This window comes from Schistocerca gregaria, chromosome X, assembly GCF_023897955.1.
Source record: "Schistocerca gregaria isolate iqSchGreg1 chromosome X, iqSchGreg1.2, whole genome shotgun sequence".
NCBI classification, from domain to species: Eukaryota; Metazoa; Arthropoda; class Insecta; order Orthoptera; family Acrididae; genus Schistocerca; species Schistocerca gregaria.
Genome location: NC_064931.1, coordinates 619,633,160 through 619,657,378, shown reverse-complemented (window position 1 = coordinate 619,657,378; position 24,219 = coordinate 619,633,160). Strand labels below are relative to the sequence as shown.

At 43.4% G+C, this 24,219-nt stretch overlaps 1 protein-coding gene across 2 annotated transcripts in view; it reads right to left on the bottom strand.

Annotated features, from left to right (window-relative positions):
* LOC126299075 (rho GTPase-activating protein 7) overlaps window positions 1-24,219 on the bottom strand; it is a 1,286,633-nt gene that overhangs the window by 135,680 nt on the left and 1,126,734 nt on the right. Inside the window, exon 11 of one of the 2 annotated variants that reach the window (XM_049990744.1) lies at window positions 16,323-16,422. The exons of the other annotated variant lie outside the window; for it this stretch is intronic. Coding sequence (XP_049846701.1) covers window positions 16,323-16,422 — 100 coding nt within the window. The remainder of the gene's footprint in view (window positions 1-16,322; window positions 16,423-24,219) is intronic. 2 annotated transcript variants of the gene reach the window in all.

The window sequence follows — 24,219 nt, the reverse complement described above, 5'->3', positions numbered from 1 at the left end:
TCCGTAATACATTAAATTCCTGAAGAAACTTGTGTTATCCCTTCCTTTCTGAAATGAGGCAATTATTAAGCCAGGAGCGATGGCTTCAGCAGGTTATGGCACACCTGAAGAAACTTCTGATCTCGCTAGCTCTATGAACTGAGATCATTATCACGGACATGGGTGGCGGCATATAGGAAGGTGTCATCGTTGAGTGACTTTAGAAGGATACAAGACGACTTACACAAAATTTCGAGTTGACGTGATGAATAGGGGTCAGCTCTAAATGTAGAAAATGTGAGTTAATGCAGATGTGTAGGAAAACCAGTCACGTAATGTTCTAATACAGCATTAGAAGTGTGCTGCTTGATACAGTCGCGTCGATTAAATATCTAGGCATAATGTTACCAAGCGATATGAAATGGAATGAACGTTGAAGAATTCTAATAAGTAAGGAAACTGGTCTACTTTGGTTTCTTTGAAGAATTTTAGGATAGTGGAGTTCGTCTGTAAAGGAGGCCACGCATACGAAATTAGAGAGACCCATTTTTCAAGTCGGATTAAAGAGAGACATCGAAGCAATTCACAGGTGGACTGCTAGATTTGTTACTAGCAGGTTCGGTCAACACGCAAGTATTATGAAGATGTCTTGGGAACCCAAGTGGCAATCCCTGGAGAGAAGGCAACCTTCTTTTCAAGGAAGACTATTGAGAAAATTTAGAGAAACGATGTTTGAAGCTAACTGCAGAATGATCCTACCGTCGCCAATATACATTTTGCGTAAGGAACATGAGGATATCAGAGGAGAAATCGGGGCTCATACGAGGGCATACAGACAGACTTTTTTACCTTGTTCTAATTGTGACTGGAATAAGAAGGGAAATGATTGGTAGTGGTACAAGGTACCTTCCACCACGCAACATGCTGCGGCTTGAGGGGTATGTATCTAGATATAGTTGTAGCCCTTCAGCAAGATATGGCGTACTTGAAGAAACTTGTGGTCTCTGTTCCTCTCGAAACTGGGGCCAAAAATGGTTCAAATGGCTCTAAGCACTATGGGACTTAACATCTGAGGTCATCAGTCCCATAGACTTAGAACTACTTAAAGCAAACTAACCTAAGGACATGACACACATCCATGGCCGAGGCAGGATTCGAACCTGCGAGCGTAGCGGTCGCGCGGTTCCAGACTGTAGCGCCTAGAACGGCTCAGCCACAGCGGCCGTCAAACTGGCGCCTGGCTTCAGCTTGGTATGACATCCCTGAAGAAACTGTTGGTCTTCCTTCATCTCTGAACTGAGGCCATTATTAAGTCTATGTGCGATGACTGGCTTCAGCAGGACACGGCACACCTGACGACACTTGTGGTCCCCCTTCCCCTTTGACCTGAGGCCATTATCAAGGAAATGGGTGATGAATGGCTTCAGCAGGATATGGCACAGTTGAAGAAACTTGTGGTTTCCCTTCCTCTCTGAACTGAGGCCATTATAAAGGCTGGAGGTGGTGCTTCTGTTATTAGGGTGGTGTCTCCCGAGAAAGATTTTTTTTTTCGGTGTGTCCTGTAATGACTGGTGGAATGTCTAAACCTCGGATGAAAATTTCAGCTATGACTCCACTTCCGGTTCCTGTAGTTTTGAAACGAATGTCTTATCGAAGGTGTAGGCTGATACTTTGAATTTCAAGCTTCAAACGTCAAAACGTTGAGGGATTGTGCGACAATGTTGTTTCCTGAGCTACCTCAGACCGACACAAGGGATGTAGCTTTTTACATACCGCCTATAGAGGCATTCCACATTCTTTAAGCTCGAGGCATGAAACAAAATTTTTCAGTGAAGTCAAACGGGTCACCGATTTTACACATCTTTCACACGATTGCAGTACATACATACATGTAACAAATCCTACTGTAGTACGAGGCGGTTCTCAATTTTTTCGATAAATCGAGGTTCAAAGTTTTACTAGAGTGTTGAATAACATACGAGAGAACTGGATGTCGAACAGTGGCATTAGGGAGATTTTATAAGTGGACTGATTATAAGTGTGACCGTATTAAGTTCGAGTCTCGTAATCTTTTTTTCTGATCTTTCACCAAACGATTTATCATTACAATAATCTTAATGGTAATAATAGTAGTAACGATAATAATAATAATAATAATAATAATAATAATAACAATAATCGTAACAATATTAGTAATAATACTCTCATATACAGTTGATGTGGCTAATTCAGGTTGTTATTTATTACACACTGTCCAGTCACGGTAATATGACCACCTGTCAAAAGCCTGAATAACCAACTTTTGCAGCGCTGACCTCTGTGAGACGTGCAGGAAGAGAATCAGTCAGGTTGTGGTAGCTACCGACAGGGATGTGAAGTCAGGCCGACTCAGCGCCGTGGCCAGTTGTGCTAGGTTTCTCGATTGAAGATCAATGACGTGAACAGCCTGTTCGAGGTGGTCCCACAGATTCTCTATTGGGTTTAAATCTGTGGAGTTTAGTGGCCAGGAGAATACGGTAAACTGCACACACACACTGCGAGCTGTGTGACATATTTCATTGTCATGCTGGTAGATACCACAGTGCCAAGAAAAATCAAACTGCATCTACGAGTGGACATGGCCACAAGGATAGATGCATACTTGTGTCGATCCATTGTGCCTTCCAGAATGACGAGATTATCTAAGGAATGCTACGAACTCTAATGCTTCCACCTTCGGCCTGGACTCTTTCTGACAATTGTTACAGAGTCTTTTTATGGCGTTTCACGCCGTACATGCTAACGGCTGCTTGTTCGATGGAGCATGAAACATGATTCATCTGAAAAGACCGCCTGTCTCCACTCAGTGGACACAGAAACGTTCGCTGAACGGTAGTTGAGGTGAGACTGTTGGTAGCTCCTTCATTTGGGCAGTCAGGCGCTCAACAGTCGTACGTCTAATCGCCCTACGTGTCTCTCCAGCTGTCGTTCACACCCTATCATCTATGGCTCGTGATGCGCCACACTTCCCTCGGTGCCGGTTTTGGATAGCGCCATTCTGCCTACCACGATATACTTTAACCGAAGCGGCACACGAACAGTTTACAAACTTAGCCGTTTCAGAATTGCTTCCACTCTTTGCCCGAAAGCCAATGATCACTCCCTTTTGGACATCAGATAAACCGCTCCCTTTCCACATTACGACAACGACTGCACTGTTATGCTCGTCTCCCTGACACGCTTTATACACTCTCCGCTGCTAGAGTTGCCATCTGCTGTCTGACGTTGACGTCGAATATACGCGGTGGTCACATTAATGTGGCTGGACCGTGTAAATGCTAGACGGAACACAACCTTATGGCCACGTTGTTTGCTGCTACAAGAGTCGCCAATGCTTGCTACTGATAAATGCTATATAGTAATTACCTTAACCTGGTGACTATATTTTAGCCGTCGACCTAGCACTGGATGAGACAGAAACCATCTGACTGATGCCAAAATATAATTGTTTAATTAAAATTAGAATTTAGTAAATACGCCATGATAACTGAAAATTTTTGCCACACCAGAACTCGAACCTAGATTTTCTGCTTTTCACGAGCAATCACCTTAAACGATTACGCTATCTGAAGATGCATCTAGGCTGACTCCTACTTTCATTATCACTGACGTTTCCATCAATGATTTCCGAACACTACAACCAGAGGTTCTCTCACGGAGTATGTGGGAATAACACCACTGCGGGAACGGAGTCGTTGGAGGACCGTGCTTTATCCTGTCGAAATGTTATATACCAGTGGGGACGAATTTCCTCCACCAAACAAAGGGGTTAGACAAAAATATGGAAAAATCGTGAGAAATTCCTTCTTGAACGTACAGTAAATGCAGAGGCTATCCAAGCCTCCAGCTGGCGCTGTTGTATTTGACGATGAATGACACGTGTGCAATGGTCAGGACAGTGGTCCGTGTAGTTATGAGTGCATTATGTCGCAGTTAAATGAATACCAATGTGGGAAAATTGTTGGTGTTCTTATGATGCATGCTTCCGTAGCCGAGGAAGCCAAAGTGTTTGGTTTTGCAAGAGGCACCGTACTGAAGATTTATTCTGGTTACAGGGAAAGCGGAGAAACATCTTCCGTTAAGTCAGAACACGGACAAAGGTGTGTGCTGAGTGTTTGTGACAGACGACCACTGAAGAGGATCATGACGAAAAATAAGAGGACGACAGCCGCAAAAGACACTGCAGAACTGAATATCGCACCCGCGAGTCCTGTTAGTATCAAAACTACACGAAAGGTGCTCCGTAAGCAGGGAATTACAGGTTGAGCTGGAATTCTAAAACCACTCAACAGTGATGCAAATGCCCGTAACAGGAAACTGCGGTGCCGAAGCCATAAAACCCAGACTATGGAACTGTGGGGAAAAAGTCATTTAGTCGGATGAGTTTTGTTGCATACTGTTTCCAAATTCTGGCAGAGTTTACGTCCAGAGAATGAAACGTGGGAGGATACAGTGTTGTTCTGGACAGCCATATCGTGGTATTCCATGGGCCCATGGATATTCTGCAACGTCGCATTACTGTCAAGAATTGTGTGACCATTTTGGCTGATCAGATCCATCGCATGGTGGAATGTGTGTTCCCCATTGGTAAGGCTGTGTTCCAAGACGACAAGGCCCCTGTTCACACAACTCCCATCGTGCAGGACTGGTTTTGTGAGCATGAGGATGAACTATCTCATCTTCCTTGGCAGCAAGACACCAGGCCTCAATATTATTGAGCATTTGCGGTCTTTTGGAGAGAAGGGTGCTTGATCGCTATCCATCTCCATTTTAGTTACCCGAACTTGCAGCTATTTTGCAGGAAGATTGGTATAAAAAGCAATCCGTCGTTAGGCCACAAGTGGCCCATCGGGACCATCCGACCGCCGTGTCATCCTCAGTGAGGATGCGGAAAGGAGCCGCGTGTCGTCAGCACACCTCTCTCCCGGTCGTTATGGTGGTTTTCTTTGACCGGAGCCGCTATTATTCGGTCGATTAGCTCCTCAATTGGCATCACGAGGCTGAGTGCACCCCGAAAAATGGCAAAAAGGTATGGCGGCCCCGGATGGTCACCCATCCAAGTGCCGGCCACGTTCGACAGTGCTTAACTTTTGTGATCTGACGGGAACGGGTGTACCCACAGCGGCAAGGACGTTGCCAAGACTGGTATAAGGTTCCCTTAAAAACCATACAGGACCTGTATTTATCAGTTCCGGGACGACTGGAATCTGTTTTGAACGCCAACGGTTTTCCTACACTGTATTAGGCATGGTAATGTGGTTTTTGCCATTTCCACATTTCCATATTTTTTCCAGCTCCTGTACGTTCTTCCAGTGTTGCTACTCCCGCGTACGCCAACGGAGACCTCTAATAGTAATGTTTGGAAATCATAGCTAGAAAATTCATGAAAATTTTGAGTCAGGTGTGGTGGCATGATCATATAGCTTAAGGATACCTTTGGGTGTCCACCTTTGACCCGATGTTATTTGTAGGGTTTTAGTTTGTGGGAAGTGTTGTGAAACCGCCTGTACTGGCCACTTTAACTCCTGAAAGACATATCTGACATATCTGGTTCAGCAGCTCAGGACTGACCAAGAATTCAGCAATGTTTGTGGCACAGGGTAAGCTCAGTGGTTTTCTAGTCGCTTTGGAAAAGTCCTAAGGGTGGTGAAACAGAACTGAAGATATTAACTGCTTATGGTGCAGCTCAGTTCCTCTGCACAGTTGAAGATGGTTATAGGGCCACAATATTCAGCAGAACAACTGGTGTCAAAACGGATATTTACGGAGAAGGCCTGCACTTTAGAATCCCATAGTTCCAATAGCGAATAATGAATGACATAAGATCGCGCCTACATAAAATCTCTTCTCCTAGGGGAAGCAAGCATTTGGAGATGATTACTGTTATTTTCGCTGTTGCTGTCAAGAGCAGGGGCAGAACAATTGCTCATAATGTACAGACAACTGGAGCTCGATTATGAGGAAAAAGTTTTGCCATCCATTTGCCCTAACCGCCCAAAGGCAAAAGGTTTCTCTTCTTATGCGAAAGGAAGTCATAGAAAGACTACGAGTTTTCAGTATGCGTCTGGATGATGTTTCGATAACAGAACTGAGCCGCGGAAATAGGCAAATTAAGTAGCCCAAGAAAATACTAAGCGTGCTGTACTTGTTATGGAGAGAGGAAAACAAGAACGGCAGCAGAAGACTGTTTAAGTGGAGGGTGGAGCAGAAGGTGCTAAAATGATGGGACAAGCAGTAGTAAAGAAACAAGGATACCTCAAATTACGAACTGCACAGAGCATATCTAGAACAATCGACGATCCTCAAAAATATAGTGTTTCTCAGTGGAAATAGCTTGATGTTAAATATTAATAATGCAACATTTTATAATCTTTGCAATAAGCGAAAACACTGAAGTGCTATTGATTGCAAAGGGTTATAACAGCCTGTGGGAGAAACAGAAATGGTATACATCTCTTAATAAGAAAATGCCAACATACACATTTGTAATACTGTTTCGTGATAACTGCCAATGAATGTTTCAGGTATCAAACTGTGAATAATAATACATACACGTATGTACAGGGCTATAATGACAGAAAACTCTGCCGGCCGGAGTGGCCGTGCGGTTCTAGGCGCTACAGTCTGGAGCCGAGCGACCGCTACGGTCGCAGGTTCGAATCCTGCCTCGGGCATGGATGTGTGTGATGTCCTTAGGTTAGTTAGGTTTAATTAGTTCTAAGTTCTAGGAGACTGATGACCTCAGAAGTTAAGTCGGATAGTGCTCAGAGTCATTTGAACCATTTTTGAACAGAAAACTCTGGTGACATATTACTTGTACAAATATTCTCTCGCTATTATATGACCCTAATAAATACTGCTTTTGTTTTAAAAATGTCGTCTATTGGTAAGCAGAAAATCCGGGTTCTAGTCCCGGTGTGGCACATATTTTAAACTGACACGATATATTCATCACATTGCAACATCGGCAATTCCCTGCCTGTTTCCACTCATGTCATTTCGTGCGACTGCATGTTGACTGATTTCGTCCTATCGATCTATCATGTTATTGTAGTGTGATTAATTTATTTCATAGAATTATAATTGTTTGGCGTTTGTTTTGCAAATAGAGAGTGCCCAATCTCTTGCATCCAGCAGTATCATGCGGGTTGTGTTTTTTGCAGAGCTTAGGTAGCAGGATCAACGTTTGATTGGAGTATTTGTATGGCTTTTGTGAAATCGGCAAATTCAAAGGGAAGAGGCTTGTCAGTGGTGAGAGACTAGGGCGGTGTGAAAGCAGCGCGGATCAGTATTTGCCAGTTGGCATCAGCCTAGCACGCGTGGGTGGCGCCTTTAAGCCGTCTATCGACACGGCGCTACTAGGGTTTTGCACGGTGGGTGTCCACACGCCTAGCACACTACTAGCTGCGCTGACAGCTGCGAACTGCGGACGCGTCCTCCACGAGGAAACTGCTGACTCAGCCGCCAGCCGCTGCAAAAACGAAGAATTCTCCACTTCAGTAGATCACTCAGTGTTTGCAACCTTCAGCGCTCAACGTGTCGTCAGAGCAACTTTTCAATCTCGTTCTGGAGACTATGAGTTACACATTCTTAAAGCCGATGATATCGCATTTACAGCGTTCTCAGATATTCTAGAGGAATTTTTTTTAAAAAACCCCTTTAGGACCCACTAGTGATGATGTAGGAGATTTACATCTCATTTGGTATGACAGTCCTTTACACCGCTGACGAATCGTACTTACCGGACAGATAAATGTTGCGAGGGAATTAAAAGCCAGCAGTCACTATTTTAAAAAAGTTTACCCCATTATTCAAGTTATAACTGTTTTCGGGCATATATGAAATTTATAACTTGCAACGATTAGCATCTCTCTGCATATCATATACTAAATCTATATTCCACTAGTATCTACTGCGTACAGTACATAAGATAAACCGAGCGAGGTGGCGCAGTGGTTAGCACACTGGACTCGCATTCGGGAGGACGACGGTTCAATCCCTTCTCCGGCCGTCTTGATTTAGGTTTTCCGTGATTTCCCTAAATCGTTTCAGGCAAATGCCGGGATGGTTCCTTTGAAAGGGCACGGCCGATTTCCTTCCCAATCCTTCCCTAACCCGAGCTTGCGCTCCGTCTCTAATGACCTCGTTGTCGACGGGACGTTAAACACTAATCACCACCACCACATAAGATAAGATCGTAACGCGCCTCTTCACTATAGAGAATCAATTGTAATAATAAAAAAAAATCACTGTCATGCTCTAAAATGTTTTCGATTTTTGCCGAGTCACTGCCATACAGTGTTTTTCGGAAAGAATACATCGCTATTTGACTGTATATTTCTGTACATTTTTTGTGTACATTCTGCCGGCCATTGTGGCTAAGCGGTTCTATGCGCTTCAGTCCGGAACCCTGCTGCTGCTGCTGTCGCAGGTTCGAATCTTGCCTCGGGCATGGATGTGTGTGATGTCGTAAGGTTGGTTAGGTTTAAGTACATCTAAGTTCTAGGGGACTGATGACCTCAGATGTTAAGTCCCATAGTGCTCAGAGCCATTTGAACCATTTGTGTACATTCTAGATTTCGGCTTTCACGTCATTATCGGCTATAACGTTCTTACACAATTACCATCATTTTGTTGTGTACTGTGCAGAATGATAAATACACAGTTCAACACATTGGCTTATCATTTATTTAAATGGTGTGAAGTTAACGTCTTGCAGAGATGCGGTACTTTATCGAAGAGATACATAATATCTGTGGAAGTCAGCCCAAAGGAGACAAAAAACAGATCTTTTGTTTCCTACAAGGCGTTAAGGTTGGTTGGTTGGTTTGGGGGAAGAGACCAAACACCTAGGTCATCGGTCTCATCGGATTAGGGAAGGATGGAGAAGAAAGTCGGCCGTGTCCTTTCAAAGGAACCATCCCGGCATTTGCCTGGAGTGACTTAGGGAAATCACGGAAAACCTAAATCAGGATGGCCGGACGCGGGATTGAACCGTCGTACTCCCGAATGCGAGTCCAGTGTGCTAGCCACTGCGCCACCTCTCTCGGTGCTACAAGGCGTTAATTTTGTATCATTTATACCAATGTTAAGTAAGTGTGTTTAACTGTGTATGTGCCATCCTGAACAGTACACAGAAAAGTGTTGTTAATGGTCTAAGATAATTGCACTCGATAATGGCGTGAAAGCCGAAATCTAGATTGTACTCAAGAAATATACAGTCAAATGGAGGTGTATTCGTTAAAAAAAAAATTTGTAATACTGCCTATGAAGATTGTCTCCGACGCTTGTGTGTCTCAAAATTTTGAGCGAATAATTATGAAGTGCTGCAGCATTAGACTAGAAGCTGTTTGGTGGATAAGCAACTCTTCACAAAAAAATATCGTGCACGACAACGAGGATATCCGGATCAAAAACTGGAATACATGTAACTAGGCATTCAGCATTAGCTTCTCCTGCCTCCTAACCATTAATTTTTGTAAATAGTTTACACAATTGACCTTTAAACTAAATAGATAGATTTTTAATTTAACAAAGTGGAGTAATAATACTAGCCAACAGTGAAAATGTAACTGGGATGAAAGAAATATTTGTTGACTATGTCGAGCACACTGACCACGAAAACGACAATGAAAATCTCGGATTAGCACTCGTTTCTAAGTTAAAGGGGTACATCTAATTATAATCATATTTCATGAGCGTTCATTGTCGCAAACCGCCTTTCAACAGTGGTAACGCCGGTTCCCGTCAGATCACCGAAATTAAGCGCTGTCGGGCTGGGCTAGCACTTGGATGGGTGACCATCCTGTCTGCCGAGCGCTGTTGGCAAGCGGGGTGCACTCAGCCCTTACGAGGCAAACTAAGGAGCTCCTTGGTTGAGAAGTAGCGGCTCCGGTCGCGGAAATTGTCATACTGCCGGGAGAGCGGTGTACTGACCACATGCGCCTGCATATCCGCATTCAGTGACGCCTATAGGTTGAGGCCGGCCGGTGTGGCCTTGTGGTCCCAGGCGCTTTAGTCTGGAACCGCGCGACCGCTACGGTCGCAGGTTCGAATCCTGCCTCGGGCATGGATGTGTGTGATGTCCTTAGGTTAGTTAGGTTTAAGTAGTTCTAAGTTGTAGGGGACTGATGACCACAGATGTTAAGCCCCATAGTGCTCAGAGCCACTTGAACCATTTTTTTTATAGGCTGAGGATGACATTCCGGCCGGTCAGTACCATTGGGCCTTCATGACCTGTTCGGACGGAGTTTAGTTTAGATTAGTTTTAAAGAGGTTCACTGTCGAATCTTTTCCATATAGCCTTCGAAATCCCGCTGATGGTAGACAGAGTGAAAGTTTCAGGCAACTATAGCTGCGTGTATTTTGTCGCTATTTTTGTCCTGGGGCCATAGTAACAGGGGAAGGGGAAGGGGAAGGGGAAGGGGAAGAGGAAGGGGGAGGGTGAGAAGAGGGGGAGGCGGAGGGTAATGGGGATGGGGAAGGGAGTAGCGGAGTATGTTTCGTTTAAGTGTAGTTTCAGTCTGTTACAGGCTATATTCTGTTCGTATGCTGGCAGAATGTGTTACTGAAGTATAGTTAGTGCGTATGGTCATTGTAATTCCCGTGATTCAACATGCCTCATAAATTCGTAAACACTGCTGACAATTTTTTCTATATTTTCAGGGAGGCTACAATGATTCCGCAAAGGAGGCCAACAACGCCATATATTAGGCAGGCATAGAGACTATACTTCGGCTGTGAAATCTGGCATCATGACACGTACTGGGCTCAAATGGTTCAAATGGCTCTGAGCACTATGGGACTTAACATCTGAGGTCATCAGCCCCTAGAACTTAGAACTACTTAAACCTAACTAACCTAAGGACATCACACACATCCATGCCCGAGGCAGGATTAAAACCTGCGAACTTAGCGGTCGCGCAGTTCCACACTGAAGCTCCTAGAACCGCTCGGCCACACCGGTCGGCGTCCTGGGCTCCTCGTGTATGTTGTGTGTCTTGTGTATCAAATCGTCATTCGTGACTGAACCATAAGAGAGCTTCTACGGGCTTTGCTATGCCCTTGATCTGGGGAAAACCATCAAACCATGTGAATGATTGTTGCTTCTGTATGACAAGTCTGTTAACACATGGTCATCCTTGGCTTATCCTAACATACTGTCGGCCATGCGACAAATGCCTCACGGAGATGGACTGCTTGTTCCAGTCCCACCTGCCTGTGATAGTGACGAGGGCGGTTGTGAAACTAGTGCTGCACCATCGCCTCCAAAACCCAGTTCTTCGAAAGTTCCTGATTTTTTGCGTTCAGAGGAGTATACAGAGATTCACAAAATAACAGTGTGAACTTAATGCTCTAGTGAGAGAGTTGGAAATACTGGAAGGTAAAGCTGAACTGAAGGCGTCAAGGCTACAAATTTCGAATTGTCTTGATAAGATGGTAAATGTGAGTGCGTTCCGTAGCCGCCATTGCCATTCCTTCCATTTTTCTAAAGTGAAAAGAACTTGGCATTTCTAATGAAGTACATGGACTAATGGCAGCTATGTGATGAATGAAGGTCGTTCATCGACTCCTCCAAAGTAAGTCTCAAGTACGTGGTACTGCATAATGGCAACATGTTACTGTCGATTTGGTCTGGGTATTCTCCTTACATTAAATAAATATATGAAACGTGAAACAATTGTTATTGCGATTGAAATATGACAAGCCTAAATCTAAATCTACATCTACATAGATAATTCTCAAGCCACCGTACAATGCGTGGCAAAGGGTACCCTGTACGACTGCTTGTCATTTCCTTTCCTGTTCCATTAACAAATAGAGCGAGTGAAAAACTACTATCTATATGCCTCCGCATGAGCCCTAATTTCTCGTATCTCATCTTCGTGGTCCTTGCGCGCATTGTATGTTGGCGGCAGTAGAATCGTTCGGCTGTCAGCTTCAAATGCCGGTTCTCTAAATTTTCTGTAATAGTGTTTCTCGAAAAGAACATCACCTTCCCTCAAGGGATTCCCATTTGAGTTCCCGAAGCAGCTCCGTAACACTTGCTTATTGTTGGAAGCTACCGGTAACAAATCTAGCAGCCCGCCGCCAAGTTGCTTCGATGTTTTCCTTCAATCCGACCTGGCATGGATCCCAAACACTCGAGCGTCCTACATGCGATCTCCAACCACTCATTCCTAAAATTCTCTCAACAAACCGAAGTCGACCATTCGCCTTCTCTACCACAGTCCTGACATATGCAGGTGTTTACAAAGCTATGAGTTAGCTGGCACGGATGGCCAGCCAGCGCAAATGTGCCGGTAATATTTGTGCGGTAGCGAGATTTTTCCGGTCTTATAGGCGACATTACAGCACAACTTGTTTTATTATCATGTTATTTGAGTGTACTCCAGAGGGCGTGTTTGAGCTCCATGTAAACGACAGGCCAATGTAGTAACAGAAAACGCGAAAGTCCACTATGGCCATTAAAATTGCTACACCACGAAGATGACATGATACAGACGCGAAATTTAACCGACAGGAAGAAGATGCTGTGATATGCAAATGATTAGCTTCTCAGAGCATTCACAGAAGGTTCACGCCGGTGGCGACACCTACAACGTGCTGACCAGAGGAAAGTTTCCAACCGATTTCTCATACGCAAACAGCGGCTGACCGGCGTTGCCTCGTGAAACGTTGTTGTGATGCCTCGTGTAAGGAGGAAAAATGTGTACCAACACGTTTCCGACTTTGATAAACATCGGATTGTAGCCTATCGCGATTGCGCTTTATCGTATCGCGACATTGCTGCTCGCGTTGGTCGAGATCCAATTACTGCAAGCAGAATATGGAATCAGTGGGTTCAGGAGGGTAATACGGAACGCCGTGCTGGATCCCAACGGCTTCGTATCACTATCAGTCGAGATGACAGGCATCTTATCCGCATGGCTGTAACGGATCGTGCAGCCACGTCTCGATCCCTGAGTTAACAGATGGGGACTTTTGCAAGACAAGAACCATCTGCACGAACAGTTCGACGACGTTTGCAGCAGCATGGACTATCAGCTCGGAGACCATGGCTGTGGTTACCCTTGACGCTGCATCACAGACAGGAGCGCCCACGACGAACCTGGGTGCACGAATGGCAAAACGTCATTTTTTCGGATGAATTCAGGTTCTGTTTACAGCATCATGATGGTCGCATCCGTGTTTGGCAGCATCGCGGTGAACGCACATTGGAAGCGTGTATTCGTCATCGCCATACTGGCGTATCACCCGGCGTTACGGTATGGGGTGCCATTGGTTACACGTCTGGGTTACCTCTCGCTCGCATTGAAGGCACATTGAACAGTGGACGTTACATTTCAGATGTGTTACGAGTCGTGGCTCTACCCTTCATTCGATCCCTGCGAAACCCTACATTTCAGCAGGATAATGCACGACCGCATGTTGCAGGTCCTGTACGGACCTTTCTGGATACAGAAAATGTTCGACTGCTGCCCTGGCCAGCACATTCTTCAGATCTATCACCAATTGAAAATGTCTGGTCAATGGTGGACGAGCAACTGGCTCGTCACAATACGCGAGTCACTACTCTTGATGAACTGTGGCATCACGTTGAAGCTGCATGGAGAGATGTAGCTGTTTTTTGACATCGTACTATGTTTCAGTTTCTAAGTATGGACTAGTTAATCGTTTTTGACTGTGTTATTCCAAAATTCTAGATATTGCCTATTGTCGATCTTGCTGGTTGCTTACTTCGTAAAGGAATAATGTATTGTGTACTGGTAATCGGGCCCGTAAGCACTTACCAGAAAAAATTGAAGAACACAGTTTCTCGAGTGGCCATACGGAAGTAAGTGCTGTGTACAAACTTTGGAAAAATAATGGTACTATCGACAATTAAGTTGAAAATGAAATTCTTGAAGAAGCGTCATTTTTTAAAAGGGTTCTTACAAGGTTATTCGATATCATACATACTGTGGCAAAGAGTCGATTTCCTTCGGAGGACATCGAGTGAACTTAAGTCAGGAGGAAGGATACCACGGTAATTTTCTGTCTGGGGTAGAGCTTGTCGTCCGGTATGATCACAGTTTTAGGCAAGTTTTAGATATGCCCAAAAGTAATCATTTTCACTTCTAAGGATTTTTTTTGCATTTTATTTTCTGTTTATTTTTTCAGTTGCTTTTGTTTTTCGAATCTAAAAGCTATCTGACAAACATATTGATTCAAAAAAGTGTTTGGGTCAATGTTATGATGGGACCAGTGTGTTGAGTGATGTATATAATGGTGTGCAAAAACAGATTAAGTATATTCAGCCAAATGCGGAGTATGTATATTGCACCAGTCACAATTTGAATTTAGTGATAAATGATGCAGTTAGCAGTTGTGTGAAAGTACAGATTTTGGTCGCAGACACTTTCGGGCCAGATTTCCGCGGATTTCCGAGGATCTGAAAGTTTCAGGCATATTACTTCGGTTACAACACGGCTACTCCAAATTCTACTGCTTCCTGTGTCTCTGGGATAGCAGAGCCAAAGTACTGCATTATAAACAGAAAGATTGGCCTAAGCGTCAATAACTCGAAGCAGGATATCACAAAGCACTTACCGAATACAAGAACATAATTTTCCCTGCTCTTCATATAAAACTGGGTCAACGCAAAACTTCGTTAAAGCCATGGACATAACTATGGGAAGTATTTCTCTATTCGCACGAGAAATTTCCACGTCTTAGTGAGGCGAAAATAAAGAGGGGATATTCGTGGATTCCCAACTACGCAAACTGTACAAAGATGATCATGTCAACAGTATCCCAAAAGGTGATGAAAATTTAGCTTGGTATTCCTTTTTTCAAGAGTCAACAAAATTTTTAGGAAGTAAGAGGGCAGAAAACTATAAAGATATTGTGGCAAATCTTCTGCACTGCTCAGTAGACTGGAGTGCAACAATCCCTTAACGTTATATTTCCTAGATTCCCATTTGTATTTCTTTCCTGACAGATGTGTTGCTATAACCGACGAGAACGGAGAACGCTTCCACCAGAAAATTTCGGAGATGGAAATGAAATACAAGGGGAATTTGAGTGCAACACTGTTAGTCGATTATTGCTGGGCATTAATCAGGGTATCACCAGCAGAAAACCACAAACGCCAGGCAAAGCGGTCACACCTTCAGTGACCTTCTTCCGAGGGATAACACCAAGGTAAATACAAGCGTAAGCGTATACAGGTAATAACGTAAAGTTATCATAACTTCAAAACGAGAGCTAATCTTGCATTTTCGTTAACATTTTCGTTATCAACACACCAGAAAACCTAAAGTTTAGCTGGTTATATGCCAGTTACAGAAAAAAGTAAAATTTTATTGGCTAGTGTAATTTTTTCATACAGTGCAAAAGCAAACATGCAATACTTACCACGTGAATGCCGAAATCTGATAATGGGTATTTAGAGCGTATGCCAGAAACCGGTTATGGTTTAAATAAAGAAGTAAACCTAGATAAAATGGTGACTGCTCGCTTTCAGTTTCGTTTCAATAAATGAGCAATACACTAACATAAGTTCAAATACTCTGTAAAACGCACTACAGGCTTTATTTAATCTTATGGGATTTAACTAAGCTTACACACTACTTAACCTAAATTATCCTAAGGAGAAACACACACACCCATGCCCGAGGGGGGCCTCGAACCTCCGCGGCACTACAGGTTTCCCACAAAGTTTCAAGAGATATAATGCTCTGAACTGGACTGTAGAAATATAAAATTCGAGTGGCCAATTACAGATACTTAATGTGTTTGGCCTATGTTGTTGTTGTTGTTGTTGTTATGGTCTTCAGTCCTGAGACTGGTTTGGTGCAGCTCTCCATGCTACTCTATCCTGTGCAAGCTTCTTCATCTCCCAGTACTTACTGCAACCTACATCCTTCTGAATCTGCTTAGTGTATTTATCTCTTGGTCTCCCTCGTTTGGCCTAATATAAAAGCTAACACTTTTACATTTAACCCTTTCATACTCAATGGGTTATTTGTATCCCAGCGAAATGTTGTGCTTCTTAGGGCCCACGGACAAGACTGTCACACTTTTGTTTGGCGATACCATGATTTCTTGAATTTACGAACTATTTGAAACCAACAGGATCATTGTGTGGCGCCTATAGTGCAGGTATTTTGCTTTGTTGTAACAGTGGCGTATCAGGAAGGTTGTGTAGTGGCACTTTATTCTAGAAACGGCTTTCCTAATATAATGCTGTGAGGTATTGACTGGAAAGTGCAGTATACAAAGTGGGGTTAAGAGGAAGCCAATGAAAGCTGAGCACTCACCATCAAGCCGCGACCAGCGCCTGGAACGCGCCTGGAACGTCCACTGCTCGCTGAGCGCGCACTCCAGCTCCTCCTCACTGTCGTCAGCAGACACGTGGCTCTGCCAACACCGCACAGGTCACATCAATACACTAAGGAATTAAAGACATTAGCTGCCATTGGGAAAAGTTGAAATTTGTGCCGGATCGGGATTCGAACCCAGGTCTCGTGCTTACTAGGCAGATGTTGGGGGGGGGGGGGGGGTTGGGCTGTTTGGGGAAGGAGACCAGACAGCGAGGTCATCGGTCTCATCGGATTAGGGAAGGATGGGGAAGGAAGTCGGCCGTGCCCTTTCAAAGGCACCATCCCGGCATTTGCCTGGGGCGATTTAGGGAAATCGCGGAAAACCTAAATCAGGATGGCCGGAAGCGGGATTGAACCGTCGTTAGACAGATGTGCTGACCGCTATGCCATCCGGGCGCAGTGGTCACCACAACCGTGTGGACTACCCTAACACGCCTCCCGTCAGATCCAAGTTCTCAACTTGTAGCACACACTACCGATGTAGTGCGCCAGCTCATTAGCCTCATTACTTGCGGCATCTCGCCGATTCCCCGCAAGAGTTCGAGCTTGGTGAGCGTCTGCGCTGAAGGAATCATTGTCCGTCATCGCTTTAATTATACATATATATGTGGGGTCTGTTCTTTCAGACAGGTCCGAAGAACAGACACCAAATATACGAAGGTTGTTCGGAAAGTAAAGTCGGATCGGGTGCGAAGTGGAAACCACAGTGAAAATCCGATGAAGCTTCGCACATATGTGCTGGGCAGTGTCTCTAGTATGCCTGTCGATCGCGTCACGTCGCTCTATTCAGTTCCGAGCGCACAGTGAGCACGTAAAGATGCTTAGAACAATAGTGTCTCCCGCCAAGCACCAGGGCCTGGTGTGAGATTTCGCCTGATGCCATGCAGACCGCGTAACATAACTTCTGCATGACAATTCTCGGCCACACTCTGAAGGGGCAATGACGATGCTCCTGCAGCGTTTTCGATGGGAGTTGATAATGATGATATTTCGCTTGTGAGGTGCTCAACTACGCGGTCATCAGCGCCCATACAAAGTCCCAATTTTTACACACTCCGTTTTTTTACACAGTCCATTCTAGCCATTGTCACGAATGTTGATGATGATAATGATAAGGACAACACAAACACCCGGTCCCCGGGCAGAGAAAATCTCCAACCTGGCCGTAAATCTAACCCGAGACCCCGCGATACAGAGGCAGAAACGCTAGCCACCGGACCACGGGCTGGGGACCTCCGATAGAAGTGGTTGGTGACCCACAATAGAGCCCGTAATTGACTCTCCCTGAGTTTCATCTTTGCTCAGATGAACCGCTAGCTATACAGACAACATTCTGGCCCAGACAACGAGCTGTAGACCAGCGTAGAGAATTGGCAGGAAGCACAGGCGACTTCCCTCTATGACGAGGCTATTGGAAAGGTGGTACAACGCTACGACAAATGACTAAATCGGAGCGGTGACTATGTAGAGAACTAGCTGGAAGGTGTAGCTAACTGTTGCAAATAAAACATTTTTGATTTTCGCAGTGGTTTCCATTTCGTGAACGATCGGGCCTTACTTTCCAAATAGGCCTCGTATATTACATCAGTACCGAGAGAGTGGCACGACAGACATTTGTTAGTGTGACTTCGTAGTTGTACACCTTTAGAATGTTACACTCGAACATGTGACTTCCAGAATTTGCAGATTATTGACATACACAGTTTGATTGTATAAATCTGATTGTGTAAATTACTTTTGTAAACTTAGACCAAACATAGCCATTACAATAATTGACCTAATTTAAGGCATGTTACGCTTGAAGGGGAGAGAAGGTAAGTAATTAGACGAAGTACAGAAGAACAGGGCTATGACTAGAGTTGCGGTCTACAGAATCTTCGGTTCGGTAGTTTTGGTACACTACATACATGACGTAGTAAATGGTAGGATTACAGATAGTATTGGTAGCGGAAGAAACATAAATGAACGTATGAGAAAAGAACGAGGAGCCGACATTTGCATTGCATATAATTAGGACCGCACATCGCTCAGTGTTAGTCCATTGTGTATTTCATATCCTTACAAAATATAAATTGCATTTTATAAGAAAAAAATCAAAAATCACCTGCTCTTGTAACAATTGCTTTTCATGCAAATACATTTTACACGCACAAATACAAAAAATCTGTAAAATCACTGTTGTTATTTCATACTCAGTACAACGTTCTTCACCATAAATAAAGGCAAGAGCTTTCTGCTACATTTGACAAGTGCGAAACTGGTTTATCAGTAACAGAAAGGCATTTTGCATAGGCTCGACGGAGTAATGAAGCGATGTTTCATATGTTTTGGTTTTGCAGCTTTTTAATTTTAGCTTTTTTCCAGGAAATTGCGTTTTCGAGCACTATATGATAAATGTGTATTTTTTTGTTTATTTTTTTACACCATGCGTCTGCTTCACATTACAAATCAACAATTTTCGAATAAAACCTTAGTTAAACAATGAAAACTTTGCTATAAATACTGTTGATTTCAAGTAGCAGTTTGGAGGTTAACTATGAAGAACAAAAACGTCCCGAATAAATCCACACTCTGTTTATAGATGGTTCACTGCTTCGCGTTTCAAGAGGAATTTTGTAAGACACACAGAGAATACACTTAAAAAGCAGTCGAAATGAGATAACGCCCGACAGGTACGCAACACACATAGTGTACAGGTAACACGGTTGCTATCATAACTGACCAAAGCTACTTCGAATACTAGTCTACGTTTTCTTACGAAAGTCTACAGTAGTCTACAATAATTTTACGACTCTAGCTATTCCCAAACAAAGTTTCAGCCAGCTGTGACCATTAATTACAAGCATGCAAGATGTTTGCAATAATTATTTAGCCGGCCGCGGTGGTCTCGCGGTTGAGTCCCATAGTGCTCAGAGCCATTTGAACCATAATTATTTATTTGTGTTTCTGTTACCAGACACTTTAACTGTTTTATATTTGATGTAACATATTGCAACGCATTTCGGGCTTTTTATGTCCTTTTTCAGGCGCACACAGAATCGTTACATAAAAATAGATTGTCCTAAACTAACTTAGCATAGAACTGTTTGTTTATTGTCCGCTGCTGGAGTGTCTGTTGGAGTATTGAAAGGAAGGGGGCAGGGCTGTGGTTGGCCAGAAATTGATGTCCAGTGATAGCTACTGTTGTTGTGAAACCGTGTCTCGTTTGACATCACAGCCCGTGTACGATGCAGATAGTTTTGAATGAGTTGTTGTGGTGCGTTAATCGTATGATATACTTCTTAATAAGGCAGTGGTTCACTTGCCATTTTGGCGTCCCAGAGCTTCGTTTGCGTCACTGGTACGCTGGCGGAGCAGTTGTGTAACATTACACTATTGTGCTATTTATTTTGGCACTGTTTTTGACGTTAAATTACTTACATGTAAAAACTTTCCACTTAATACAAGATGATGGCTTTTCAGCATATGTACGAGTATCGACTGTTGTATTTTACAGCTATATTAGTGATACTGAAAGTCTGGTAGTCGTTTGTTTCTTGTTGGCACATCTTAAATCTTTTGCAATAGAGCTGGTTTAACACTAATATTGAATTCCGAGTTTGTGAATGCGGTTATCTCGTTAAGAACATTATCCCCACATTTTGTATTATGAATGAAATTTTCCATGTCTTCCATGATATCCATTCTTTACCTTTTTCCGATTTTGTGTAAGTGCAGTGTATCACACAATTTTTGCACGATGACAAGTGATGCAAAACTATCTGCATCCCACATAAGCTGTGGTGTCAATCATAATCAACAACGAAGCACAGTTCCACATCAGCAGAAGACATCACTGAACATCATTTTGTGACCAATCACTGCTTCCCCTCCCTCCTAATACCCCAACAGCCACACCAGCAGCGAGCAGTAAAAAAAATGCTACGTTATTTATTTTTGACTAACAGTCTGATGTGTGCATAAATGCCTGAAGATGGGCAGAAAATACTCGACACGCGTAGTAATATATTAAATTAAACATAAAATAATTGAAGTGTCTGGTAGCAAAAAATACAAATAAATAATTTTTCCGCAGTATGGCCGCAATTAATTAAGACGTTTGCAAACGGCGTCTTTATTACAAACAGAAGACACAAGGATGCAGCTTTAAGTATTTAATCAGGTACAACTGGTGTAACCGAAAGTCTTGTGACAGGGTTGGTAACTTTCAAGGTAGGGACCACACCGCCTCCAGAGTGTGAACTATCGCAACTGCGTCCTACTGGAATGGGGTCTGAGCGCTCTGTATCAGCACTCTACAAAGATCTTACTTTTGTACAGAACCAAAGGCTTTCTAGGGACTCGATGATCAGGTTGCGCTCTCATTTAACTTTGGTCCACCCCTTAATAGGGTTACATTCGTCGATTGTCTGCTGTCATATCTTGAGCGAAAGAGTTACTACACAATGAACTTTGTCAGATGTCAGCGAGTTCAGGTGTGTTAATTTCATGTAATCGACCGCGCTAAAGAGATTGGCATATAACTACCTCGGATGCTGTCTAGCGTTGTGATGAACACGAGAGTAACATTCAACTTAGCATGCACGCTCAGTTGAGCGAAGTCCTCATGTGATGCTCCATAACCTGTCATCGTTGAGAGGTAAGATTGTCAAAGGCTGGACGAACTGGGACGCAAGTTTAATTCCTCACCTTCTTCCACCTGCCCCCCCCCCCCCCCCCCCCTTCACCCCCGCACCTAGCCAGTACTCACCCCTACTCTCTACTGAGTAAATTTTTAATATATGGATATACTTATACTCATGCATGAGCAGTATCGTCGGTATTTCAATTGTGATGTGAAATGGTATCGATCATTATTTGTCAGTCTTAATGCATAATTCATTTACTGGCACCTGATCGCCTTTTTTATTTTCTGGGTGCCACAAAGATTGTGCCTATCGTCATTTCAATAGCAAAATTTTATGTGAGAAATCTAACCTTGGTGTCTAATTAAGTAGGTCTTCAGACAATAGGTTATGCATGTCATGCCACGATAAGACAGTCGCGCAACAAGTGTGGCGCGTTGTCAGAAGAGAGGACATGTCAGCGTTTCCTGCAAGTGCAATTCTTCTGCTTTACGGATGACACATGCATCGCACTCGTGATGAGGGAGACCGAATGAAAACAATCGATTGAATCGGTTTTTGGAAATTAATCGACTTATTCGGTTGTAGCTTTGCAAATTGGTAGAAGTGCCACTCATTCTTTTGAGCGAAAACAGTCTATGGGCGCAACCGAATGAAAACAATCTCTTCAGCCGGTTGTAGCTTCACGTATCAGTTGGACTATTCATTCATTGTTTTGAGTCAACCAGTCTGTGAGCGCAACCGAATGGAAGGAGTCGACGCAGTCCGGCGCATTCAGTTATGAGCGGAAACATTCGATCGTTTTGCCATTGTTAAATCATTGTTATTGTTTGCACTCTGTTATCGCCTGACGTCACTGTTATTGCCGTTTCGATATTTACCTTTTATTCAGTGCCAATAAGTAGCGTTTAGTACAGTTTTTCATTCGTGTTCTGAACAAGCGTTTTCGTAATAGTGAACTTTGTGTCTGGATCACAATGTCGAAACTCTCAGTGGCGTGGGAATGAAAAAAATCATATGAATGAATAAAAAGCTATTCTCAGGATAAATTCAATGCGATATACAGAATCTGCCAAGATCATTCATATTATGAAACTTCATTAACTGAAGAAATTCAGAGAAAATTAACGAGCGGTGAAAAATATTTTTCGCGAAAAATACTTCTGGGAAGCGACAGGATTCGCTTAAAAAGTAAGTAAGTCAAAAACAATTTAAAATATTGTATCTTATATGCTTTTTGTTTACGTCATATCAATGAATTGTCGTTGATGGGAGCAAACCAGTGGGAAGGAGGGGGAGGGGAGAGAGAGGGAGAGGGGTGGGAGAGAGAGAGAGAGAGAGAGAGAGAGAGAGAGAGAGAGAGAGAGAGAGAGAGAGAGAGAGAGAGAGCGCTTCAATAAATTTAAATAAAAATTAATTGTTCATTTATTTAAACATAGTTTTATAATGTTGTACCAATAGCTGACATTTTAAAACAAACAAAAAAATCCATATTTAATACCAAAATTAGAAAAAGTTCGTAATTAACTAAGTAAATACATAAATTTTGAAAAATACTTAATTTTTGGAAATATGCTTGTTATTCACGTCGCCTTGAAATAAGATACGCTACTATTCTCTAGAAACTTGGCAACCCAAGTCACGGTTCATGTATAACTGAAAACGCTGAAAAATTATGTAAATTAAATCACTCAAACTCGGAGACTGATTGAAAACATTCATATCATTATGGAACTGTCAGAGAATTGCGCCAGTCGTCTATCTCACATTAAGTATAAAAACAGTGAAACACAGAGTGACTGAAAACACTGAACAGCTGACATGGCGACAGAGACTAGTTTCATTCGTTTGCTCCATTCGTTTGAAGAAACCGACTGAACAAAAAACGATCGACTGACCAATCGGTTGTTAAAAAAAAGGTTCAAATGGCTCTGAGCACTATGCGACTTATCTTCAGAGGTCATCAGTCGCCTAGAACTTAGAACTAATTAAACCTAACTACCCTAAGGACATCACACACATCCATGCGCAAGGCAGGATTCGAACTTGCGACCGTAGCGGTCGCTCGGTTCCAGACTGCAGCGCCTAGAACCGCACGGCCACTCCGGCCGGCAATCGGTTGTTAAAACCACTCGGTTGTACCATCACTGTGTCGCATTGTGAGAGTGAAAAGGTGCGGCAACTCGAAACGCAGTCCAAAGTTGAAGCACGTATGACAATACGATTCTTGAATCGCACAGAGATTCACCGTGAAATTCTGGCGGTATACGAACCAAATGGAATACAGCAGCCAGCAGTAGTGAAATGGTGAACAATTTGTCTAAAGTCGAACAGACGTGAGCGATGATGATTGGGGCATCTAGACCTTGCATCGTGCGATTTCCATCTGTCTGGAAAGCTGAAAGAACATCTGGAGAGAAAGAGATTTTCCAACGATGAGGACGTTCACACAGCGGTTCTCGAATGGCTCCGCGACCACGGAGCGGATTCTATCATCGAGGAGCTGAACAATTGGGAGAACGTTCCGACCGTGATTACAGAGATATGGCGACTAAGTTGAAAAATAGTATCGTGTATCTGTGTAACCCTAATGTGCAGTGCAGCATTCAGTAAAGTTACTTGCCCTGAAATAGTAATACGAAATTTACTTTTTGAAATCCTCTCGTAAATCATTAACCGCTTTGCAATAACCTTCTGCTTCTTTTCATCTTCGTAACAAGGTCATACAGACTTGTCCGATCTCCGGCATGCTGGCCAGCCAAACACAGCTGTGACGCCTGCAGTGTTGGAACGTACGGACACTCTCATTCGATGTGATCAACGAATCAGAATCAAACGTCTCGCTGCTCAGCTGGACGATCTTGAGAGGAGCTTACAAAATTTCATTGGACTGTTCTTCCTCATGCACCATACAGCCCGTGTCTCGCACCTTCCAAACACGAACTGTCTGCCCAATGAAGGATGCACTCCATGGGGAGCAGTACATGGATGATGTGGAGGTTACTAACGCAGCAAGACGTTGGCTCTGACGTCGACCAGTAGAGTGGTACCATGTAGAAGAACAGGTTCTCCCAGTAAGGCGTCGAAATGCCGTCGCATTGACTATATTGAAAAATAGGGTTTTGTAGACGAAAGACAAAAAATGGTTCAAATGGCTCTGAGCACTATAGGACGTAACATCTGTGGTCATCGGTCTCCTAGAACTTAGA